The sequence below is a fragment of the Etheostoma cragini genome, chromosome 7 (genome assembly GCF_013103735.1).
Source record: "Etheostoma cragini isolate CJK2018 chromosome 7, CSU_Ecrag_1.0, whole genome shotgun sequence".
NCBI lineage: Eukaryota > Metazoa > Chordata > Actinopteri > Perciformes > Percidae > Etheostoma > Etheostoma cragini.
This window is the reverse complement of record NC_048413.1, coordinates 14,880,917-14,890,824: the sequence shown is the minus strand read 5'-3', so window position 1 is coordinate 14,890,824 and position 9,908 is coordinate 14,880,917. Positions and strand designations below refer to the sequence as shown.

General features: G+C 42.0%; 1 protein-coding gene across 7 annotated transcripts in view; it reads right to left on the bottom strand.

Annotated features, from left to right (window-relative positions):
- Window positions 1-1,396: 1,396 nt before the first annotated feature.
- Window positions 1,397-9,908, bottom strand: part of kmt2d (lysine (K)-specific methyltransferase 2D) — a 46,967-nt gene continuing 38,455 nt past the window's right edge. For all 7 annotated transcript variants that reach the window (XM_034876946.1, XM_034876941.1, XM_034876944.1 and 4 more), the window contains 13 exons: window positions 9,717-9,864; window positions 9,530-9,611; window positions 9,272-9,444; window positions 8,949-9,073; window positions 8,732-8,867; window positions 7,732-7,853; window positions 6,209-7,622; window positions 5,972-6,108; window positions 5,609-5,739; window positions 4,828-5,113; window positions 4,631-4,704; window positions 4,437-4,545; window positions 1,397-4,304 (listed from right to left, as the gene is read on the bottom strand). In XM_034876946.1, coding sequence (XP_034732837.1) covers window positions 4,212-4,304; window positions 4,437-4,545; window positions 4,631-4,704; window positions 4,828-5,113; window positions 5,609-5,739; window positions 5,972-6,108; window positions 6,209-7,622; window positions 7,732-7,853; window positions 8,732-8,867; window positions 8,949-9,073; window positions 9,272-9,444; window positions 9,530-9,611; window positions 9,717-9,864 — 3,030 coding nt within the window. In that variant the 3' untranslated portion in view covers window positions 1,397-4,211. The remainder of the gene's footprint in view (window positions 4,305-4,436; window positions 4,546-4,630; window positions 4,705-4,827; window positions 5,114-5,608; window positions 5,740-5,971; window positions 6,109-6,208; window positions 7,623-7,731; window positions 7,854-8,731; window positions 8,868-8,948; window positions 9,074-9,271; window positions 9,445-9,529; window positions 9,612-9,716; window positions 9,865-9,908) is intronic.

Below are 9,908 nucleotides of genomic sequence, written 5' to 3'. Positions count from 1 at the left end.
CGTTACCAGGAAACTTAACTTACCCTTTTGTGTCGGCGAACAACAGTCATGTCGACGTCTGAACTCCGTCAGTATTCCTAAACCCCTGTTTTTTTTAGCGGTGATTTTTGTTGCTTCCTTCAGCTTCTTTTGAAACAAAACATTTCTTCTGGCTGCGGCGAGTAGCCGACGTGCTGTTGTGACCCGCGCTGAAAATTACGTCATCACGCGTTGCTATAGTGACCAGCCACGCTGAGGCTTTACTCAATCTGCAATGGAAAACGGAAGTATAATGGGCCGAGGCGAGCCGAGGCGGGCCGAGGCAAGCCGAGGCAAGCTGTTACCAGCAGTGGAAAGAGAAGAGAGGCTTACCCCCTTTCTTACAGCGGGGAGTGACAGTCGGTACACAATCTGTTCTGCGCATGTACGAGGATTTATGATACTGCACGAGCTGTTCTCATAGACAGAAAGTCTGTTCCACACATAGTCCGTATACAGTCTATGGTTCCACAGTAGCGGTCTGCCGTTAGCCTCCACCGGAAAGCTAAGGTTTGTTTAGCTAACAGATAATTCGGCTAATCACTAGCTGAGACTGCATGTAAAAGTTCCTCAAAACTGAAAATTACCGTTAAAATATAACAATATCAATATATCTACAGTCTATGGTAGCGACAGTGGTCCTCTTTCATGGAGCCCGCCATGTTTCTACAGTAGCCCCCAAATGGACAAACTTAACACTGGCTCTAGAACAGGGTTTTTCAATAGGTGAGGCGCCCCACAGGGGAGGTTCGTCACGTGATGAAAAAATAAACTGAATGCAGCTCTATTGATATCTGTAATTGTACGTGCGTGTAGGCTATTAACTTTAAAATGCATAGTCCCCTTATCCCAAGTCAACATTAAAGGAGATAGGACCCAGCAAAATGCAGGAAATAATATCCTGAGTTAAAGTTTGGTTTCACCTGGCCGGGGTCCGAGGCTGCAACTCTGCTGCAGTGTGACAATAATGTTCCCTTTCATCTCCGCCTACACCACCTAAAAACAAATACATATCGCGGCTGCAGGTGGAGGACGACTTGCGTTTATTTGTCTCTGCAATGCCACCCCGCGTCGAACACTTCTGCGCATTAAAAGCACGGCCTCGACATGGCGCATGGGCCCCTGCTCTAGAGAGTGGCCTTTTGCGTTTTTATTTTACCTGAAGGCCACTGTCGGTTCTATTTATAGACTATTCTACACAATTGGAAAAGGGAGGAAAGAGAAGAGGTATTAAGTAGCTGGCAATCTGCAAGTTTACCGCTAGATGCCACTAAATCTTTCCCACAGCTTCTTTAACATTTGTTTTTATTTGGAGAACGATCCTTCAAGCTCAGGGTCAATGCTGCTTGAAGTTAGAATTCTGCAAAAAATGAGCACATATTTAAAATGCATTTTATTTTCCTTTACAAGAAACAAAAGCAGACAAAGAAATAAGATGGGAGGGTAAAGGGAGTGGGAAAGCTGTATATAAAGAGATGCAACCTCTGGCTTCCTGCAAAAAATATGTACAATTCAAAATAATATCCATACAAAACATGCCACATACAATAAAAATGATCATTCAATTTATTCATATTCCCTAAAAGTATCTCTGCTGTACAGATGCAACATCTTTTTAAAAAGTAGGTGAGGTTAAAAAAAACCTTCAATTTGAGCAAACTTTATTAAATTATATGATATGCAGAGAACTTAAATTAAGATTCAGAGAATTTCAAAATTATTCAGGCTAAAATCCAGTGAGCATCATGTCTTGGTCTTCCCTTGTAATAGAAACATACCAAAAAATATATATATATATCACTGCTTGATACTTGATCAATATCTACCACTTTAGAGAAGTTTTCCATTATACTATGAGAGTGCAATTCATTACCAGGTTAAGTATGGGATTAACTTTGAGTATTACATCATAACATACATTAGGCCAAGTAACCATTTCACAAGGTTTACCAACACATTCACTTCTATAGGGAAGATATAAAAAAAGCAAACCACTAACAATATTCAAGGGATTTCAAGATGTTCCATTCAAGAGTATAGTAATCCAATTGTGACAGATTAAGGGACAGGTTTTGGTAATCAACAAGCAGTAGCATAAATAAAAAGAAAAATAAACACGAACAATATTACATAAATACAAATGCTATGCACCATTGTACTGCTTTACGCAATAAGTGATTTCCATGTCTAATTTACGACCCTCCGCATGAATCCAAACAGTTGTGTAATTACATTGGCTTCTCGTCGCGACTGATTGGAGAAGACCAGACATTTTTTTAACAAACTTGTCTCTGAGAGCTTATAGCAAAAACACTAATAGAAAAACAGGTAAATGCAAAACACTCTGGTTCATATACATAAAGATATTAGTTTGCCATTTTACATATATTTATATTTATATACAGCTTTATCTCTGTTAAAATGATATCCAGTGGTTGCATTTTTTTTCAATTTTATTTCTCTACACGTTTGACTTTGATTACAAAGGGGCTGGATAAAGAGTTGCTGTCCCCTAATGCATATACTATATATACAGTTTGTACAACTTTGCATTTTTAAAATCATGTGAGGTCTTAGGTTAGGGGGAGGGGGGGAACAAAGTAGTATGGAAAGGTGAAGTTTTAGTAAAGCTCCCTTTAAAGACTATTTTCTTTCATCTTACATAGAAATGAAAACAAATGCCCTTTTTTCTCCAATAAGTCTTTCCCTGCCATCAGTTCAGCCTTGAGAGGACAGTACCAGCACTAGAAAAGCACACTACAGGGGAAGTAGAAACACTGCAGGCTGTACTCAGGCAGAGAAATACTTACTACAGCAAAGTTTAACAACAGTCCACTAAATAATACAGAGAGGAAGAGGCATGATTTAAAGTTCAAGGTTGAGTTGTGAAAAGATTGATTTTTAAGGAGGGGAAGCATTTAATAGAACAGTAGTCATGCATCCACAGGCTGGTTTTCAGGCAAGTGGAACTTTAATGTGTGAAGCAACAAACAAATGTGTACTTGGTTATTTTGGACAGCAAAGTCTTCTTCAAAGACTACGTGTCCTCTGATCCTGGAGCCATTCACTCACACCATTACGGTCTTTAAGCAACTCAAAAGGTGGATGTTATTGTGCTTTCACACAGCTGATAACTTGGTTTTTGTGAGACGCATAAATAAAAAGGAACAAAAGAAAGCTACATCAATGTCCAGGAGGATTTGGTGGCAAACAAGACACCCGCTAAGCTTCTGATTGTGATTTTAATGCAATATCTTATCAAAACTGTCATATATTTCCTCTGTATAAACAATTAATGAATAATAATTATGTTGGCTCATTATTGTAAATCATCATCAGCATAGAGTAGATAGAGCAAACCTGCTGCTTAAGATTCCCTGCTTGTCCGAGAAGGCTAAGCCCATAAAAACATTCCCCCTCCCCCCCTTCCACAGTAGCAGTTAACAGTTTTCATACAAAGCAGTCATTTCCCGCTAAATCAATGAGGTAGACTGGGTCTGACTAACCCACCTTGGGACTCCACACAGTCAGAACATCTGGTGCCTCTGGAGCCACACATCAATAGCATCTCAAATTTTATATTAACTTACATCTTTCTTCTTTTTTTTTTTTCCATCGATCATATGTAGCTCTTACACAGAGCCACATCAAGATTGTCTAGCTAGCCAATATCCGTGTTGTCTTCATTGATGACTTGATGGGAAAGTGCCTTTTCTGGGAGGTGAGGGGGAGGTGTGGTCAGGAGGGACAGGAAATAGGTCCGACTTAAAACATTAAAATGCATTATTAGTTCATTCTTAGCATTTTAAAATGGCTTTTTGTCGTAGCTCAAGGTGAGCTCTGCACTACGAGTATTGATATCAGAGGGTCAGAATCATTTGGTAGATGTTGAGGATTGTTTTTCAGCCACAACAGTCGAGGGGGGGGGGGGAATAAGGTGATTCACTAGCCCAAACATGAAAGTTAGTCCCACCATCAAACTGCTGTTGATGGAGGCGGTCGGTTGCTTTTATTGATTAATGCTCTTCAAACCTTTGGCTACAGATGTCAACGCTTTAGTCTTTCAGTGAAGGAGGGCAGCTTTCCTCCACATCTTTCAGAACAGCTTATGCACTGGCTTGTAGGATTCAAAGGCTTTGGCGCAGGAGTCTGGCACCATTGAGAGGGAAATTCTCCATTTTTCTTTCTTCTGGTTAGTTCATCCACTTTCTGCAATTCCAGGCCCCACAATGGCAAGGGATTTTGTGCTGATCATCCTCAAAATCAAACTGGTAGTCGTAGGTCAGCTGGGAGTAAGAAACAAAGACAGTTAATGGCTCCTGAGATTTAAAAAAAAAAAATGAACTTGAAACAAAAGGTAGTACAAATTAAGGGGATGTGTAAGATTAAGTAGTGGTCAGTTCTCTAATGCACCGCACCTCTTCTCCCTTGGGGATCCTGCGGCTGGATATAATGATAATCTTGTCTTCTTTGTCAAATGTTACAACTTCTGCGACACAGTTCGGGGCACAGGAATGGTTGACGTAGCTGGAAAGGAGAATTAAGGTCAGTCAAAAATATATTGAGATTTAAAGGTTTACAATGTGACAACCAATACCAAATCAACACTTACCGAGCTGGGCCTCCTGTCAGAGTGGCATCAATCACCTGCTCATTGTTAATGCGGAACATGTAGATCCCACGGTTCTAAGTTAGAAGGAAAAAAGAAAACAGAAAAAAGGTGAAATACACTTTAATTAACCTTATTCTTTTTTTTTTCCACATCTAAATTTCTAAGTTTGTACCCGTGCCAGTTTTAAGTTGGCGTACCTGTTCCTCATAGACCTTCTCACGCCGATTGGCCACCTCGTTGCGTATGACAGTGCCAATGTACTCAATGACCATTGTGTGCTTCTCCAGATCCTTAGCAGCGTACAAACCCAAGCCCTGAATGCGGGATCGTGCCAGATACACGTTATTCTTCCACTCAGTCTTCAGGCGCCGATACTGGGACGACTTGGAGTGAACAAACTGCTTGCTGTAAGGTGTGTTGAGCTCTCCAGTAAAGGTACTCTGGTAAGCCTTTGACACGCTGGTGCTATTCAGAGTGTGAGGCCTGAAATATAGAACATGTGAGTAGGTATCCAGTCATTTGTAAGTTGCACTCAGAAAGTCAAGGTCCTTAGGTAAGATGTCTACAACAACTGTACAACAAATAATTAGTTTAAAAATCCCTAAACATGGGACAGTATTACTTAATGTGCAACGTTGCATTACCTATTGAGGAATTAACTAAAAATCACCTCATACTATTTGATTTGAGCAAATTAGCTTAACTTGTTTATTTACTCAAAAGGAATATGTTGCCAGGTAGAGGACACACTTTATAACTAATGAAATAAGATAATAAATCAAAACTATGTTTTTTTTTTCTATGATCCGCTGATAATTATGCATCAAAGTTAAAATTTTAATTAACAAGCATCTTCAACAAGACACCAAGCCTCCAACGATTTTAGAACAATCAAACAGGCTGCTGACCAGAACATGTGTTTCTGTTATGGTTACTGCAAACTTCTTGTGGCATGTTGCTAAAATAATGCTGCTTTACCTCTTGCACTGTGTGGGGACTTTGGGCTCAGACCGAGCAGAGCCAGTGGGATTGATCATAAGAGGGAGCTCCATCAGAGGGTGACGGCCATATCGGAACTGGTAGTTCTGGCAGTTCTCCACTCCAGGCAACTGAAACACAACAAACACAAATGATGTTAATCATCCACTTTGATCTACAGTAGAACCATTGAAGCCCACAGGTCTCAACTTTTGGGTCTATTAAAAAAATGCATCAGATTAACAAGATTTCAACCCCTACTATGTATGGATATTGGCTTGTAAAGGCCTTAAATTACAACGGAGAGACAGACAAAATTAAATGGGAGACAAATTGATACTTTTAATTGTTACATATTCTTACCGACTCAGTGATTCGCATGACGGCATGAACTGTGAGGCCATACATCTCCTCTCCCTTGACATGTTCAGTGAACAGCTTCAACATGGATGAGTCATCTCGGAGTTTAGCAACCTGCTGAACCACCTGTTCCCAGATCCCTAAAAGTGAATTAACGGTCAAAGGTCGAGAGTTATTTTAAGTGGGAAAAGTACAGAGATACTATGTAACATAATTTGGGAGCAGTGTACAAATTCTCACCCTCTGGAGTAGTTTCACGGTACTGCAAATCCTCCATGCCATGCTCCAGAACACGCACCTCGAAGAGGGGGCGACCGTCATCCTCGTTGATGCGGCAGCGGTAGCGACAGCGTTTGTTGGGCACACGCGTGCTCCAGTAAATGCGTGTGGCCTCGTAGCCAACAGGGAAGATGGCAGTGGGTGAGTGGAAGTTGGCCATCTGGGATGGCAGCAACTGGCCAACAGCATGAAAGATGAGACCACCAACACGGAACAGGTGGATGCGGTCACCTCGCTGTAAGATGCTGGCAATCTGCTTCACCTCATCACGCTCAATGTAGACCCGCCGTAAAACAGCAAACATGCTGAGTTCGTCTTCACTGGGGCCCTTCAGCTTATGCTGGGTGCACAACATGGTCTTGTCCTTAAAGAACATGCAGCGTGCCCGGATTGCACAGGCAAAGTGGTAGACATTCGGGCAGCGCATTCTGTTGCAGCTGTTTGTAGCGCCTGTTTTCTGGCAGAATGCACAAAGAGTCCGCAATCCCCGACGAAGGGCTACCTCCACATTGATGAGGGCACCCCCCTGTGTCTCATACACCTCTGTGGACCACAGGGCGCAGTTGAGGTGCACCCACAAGTCCACATCAATGTTCAGCAACCGAGCAGGCCCATCTGTGGCTCCATCACCTTCGTCATGGCAGAAGCAGCATTTACGTTTATCCCGAGGCAGTCTATCTGGTCGAAGAGTAATGCGCAGGCGTTCCATTAGCTCCGAAACTTCCCGGCTGCTCTCTTTCTTAGATCCACCCTTACGTATTGTGATGACAATCTGAAGACGCTTCCAGCGAATCCCCTTCCATTTTTTCACTTTGGGATGTACCACCTCCTCATTAGGGGAGAGAGGCCTGCGCTGCTTGACAACCTTAGGGGAAGACTCCATGTTATTGGGAGAATTTTGAGGAGGTTGAGCTGGATCAGTGGCCAGGTACTCCTCCTTGATAGCAGTAATCAGATGATCTTCACTAGGAGCAGTGGGATCTAGAACTTCAGAGGCAGTTGCTGGATCAGTGACCGAATCTGGAGCAGCAATTTCAGACAATGCCACGTCAGCTGGTTGAGCAACAGCTTCAGACTCTTTGATATCAGTTGGTTGAGCAGCATCAATAGGAGGACCATCATCCTGTTCAGGCTCAGTCTTGATCCGGATCTGTTCTATGGTGGGAGTGGAGGGAGGCGGGGAAGGAGAAGCAGATTTCTTGGAAGGTTCAGCTTCACTAGTTGGAACTGGGACAAGAGGGGGAGGATGTGGAGGGGATGGTGACGGGGGTGGAGATTCTTCCACTGGTATAGGAGGAAGGTGGCGCACATCCAAGTCATTTACTTTGGTTGTGTAACAGTGCTGGGCCGGTTTGTCTTCTTTTTCTGAGAATTCCTGAGAGAACGATGCACATATTAGATTTATAGCTTTCAGGAAAGATAGAATATGAGCTTATGAGAGAAAATATCAATAATTTGTAGTTCTCAGGACTGTGTAGACTGACCTGTTTAATAAGTGCGAGAATGTCCACTTGTTTCTTTAATGTACAGCCTGGTAAAGACACGTCAAATTGCCTTAGCCACTCATCCTGACTGGGTGAAGCACTGTCTTTTGTACACAGAGCCCCTGGAAAACATGAACACCTTAATATTAGTCTTTATTCATTAATGAAATTCTTCATTCATGTTTTAAATTGAGTGTGTCCCTAGCAGTGTAGTCAGTCACTTTACTACAGTGGCAAAACCTTTTGAACAGCAACTCCTCTCAGCTCACAAGCTCCAACTTACAACAAAAGCACTGTGATCAAGAGAAAAAAAATCTAAATGAGATGCAAATGGTTCAGGACATTTGTCTCGTGACAAGGGCTGAACGATGAACCGCATTTGCAATAATATCGTGATATGGTAAACGCAATTTCCTAATTGCAAAGGCTGCAATTCGGTCACAAGACTCGCAAGAGAAAATCGGTCTGCACCGCAGAGAAAGCATCTTAGCTAACTTAGCTAATGCTATACCATACCCTGAGCAGAGTTCATTCAAACAACTCTTTTACAGGCATTTTAATAAAATGAAGGCTTTTATACGGGCTTGAGTCCATACAGTTAATGGATACAGGCACGGAGAACTTAAGGCTTGGTTAGCAACGATTAGCTGTGATTAGCTCCAGTTATCTAGCTCCGTTATAAAAGATATGGAGTGGAGGAGACTGCCGCGGTGAAGGGTCACAACCAGACTCTGATAAATGAAAGTCGGGAAGTTTTCACAGCAGCGTGGCCGCGGTGTTTCAACTACTATTAATAACAAAGCCTCTCTGACTGCAATTTCAATATTGATTGAAGAAAAAAAGAAAGAAATAAAAATCAGAACAGATTATTTTTCCAAAATCGTTAAGCCCTACTCGTGACCTGGTGTGAAGAATGTCATGAGCCACAATCACACCCTGTTGTTGTGAATTTCTTGACCAAATGAGATAAAATGGTTAATCCAATAATCTAAACGCATACCTGACTGGTCAGGTCCTTTCCCAAGCCCATCCACTCCAGGCATGTCAGGGTTTTGGGGAGGGAATGTCACCTCATAAGAACCTGGCATCCTAATATTAAGCAGCTGGGCCATAGCCATCATGACATGGTTCAGTTTCTGGAAAAATAAGTAACTTTGTGTTAAATGTGCATGAAAAAGGGTTTGTTAACAGGGCAAGTTGATATCAGGGCTAAGTACCTTAGCTGCAGCAGAGGACAATGTGAAGGTAACAGACACTTCGTTGTTCTTGGCCTGGTCCCAATGGTTAGTTGTGGAAACCACCTTGCTGTCTGCTGCCTCAAATGGTTTGTTTTCTGGGAATGCTACAAAAAGACAATGTGTATACCGTTTTTGTTTTGTCGTTTTGATAATATAAATGTATTTAATAGTAAAATTACATTATACTAAGATAAAAAATTAAAACATAACGCAACACATTTATGATGGATTTTACCAAAACGTGTATGAATAAAAATGTTGCTGTAGCTTTTGGGAATTACATTCAGAATGTTTTATAATACCTGGGATGGCAGTACGGGGTATGAGGGGGATGATGGGGGATATCGCTCTCTCTGTCTCCTCCTCTTTAGGCTCCCGTAAGTGAGGGAAACGTGGCGTTTCATCTCCTACGTTACTCTCAGGGGATGATGCTGGGATAATGCTTTCTGGGGCATCCTCGTCATCACTCTCCATCCTGTTAGAAGGACATTTTTTACATTTATAGGCACTCAGCGAAAATATGTACATGCATCAGGTTGACATAGAACTTTGCTTTGTACCTTATGTCCTCATTCTGGTTATGTGGTGGGGTGGGGAGAGCTGCTAGAATGTCTACACTCTTCACCTCCTCTTTAAAAGAATCTGCATGGATAAATATTAAGTATTTAGAACACAATTATTTTTCAACTGCAGATCAAATTCAATATTTAAGGGAAAAAATGTCATGCCAAATCCCTCATTGTTTACCCATTCGCTCTTCTGCTGGCTCTGTGTCTTTCTGACCCTCAGAAAGCTCCTCCACAGTAGTCACTCCATTCAGCAGCTTGTGCTGTACTGAAGGCGGAGGAGTAGGTGGCAGGGAGGATGGGGGTGTTGGTGGGTTGCTGAGGTTGCTCTGAAGAGTCACAAAACAGTATCCTCATGAAACAACTTTGTTTT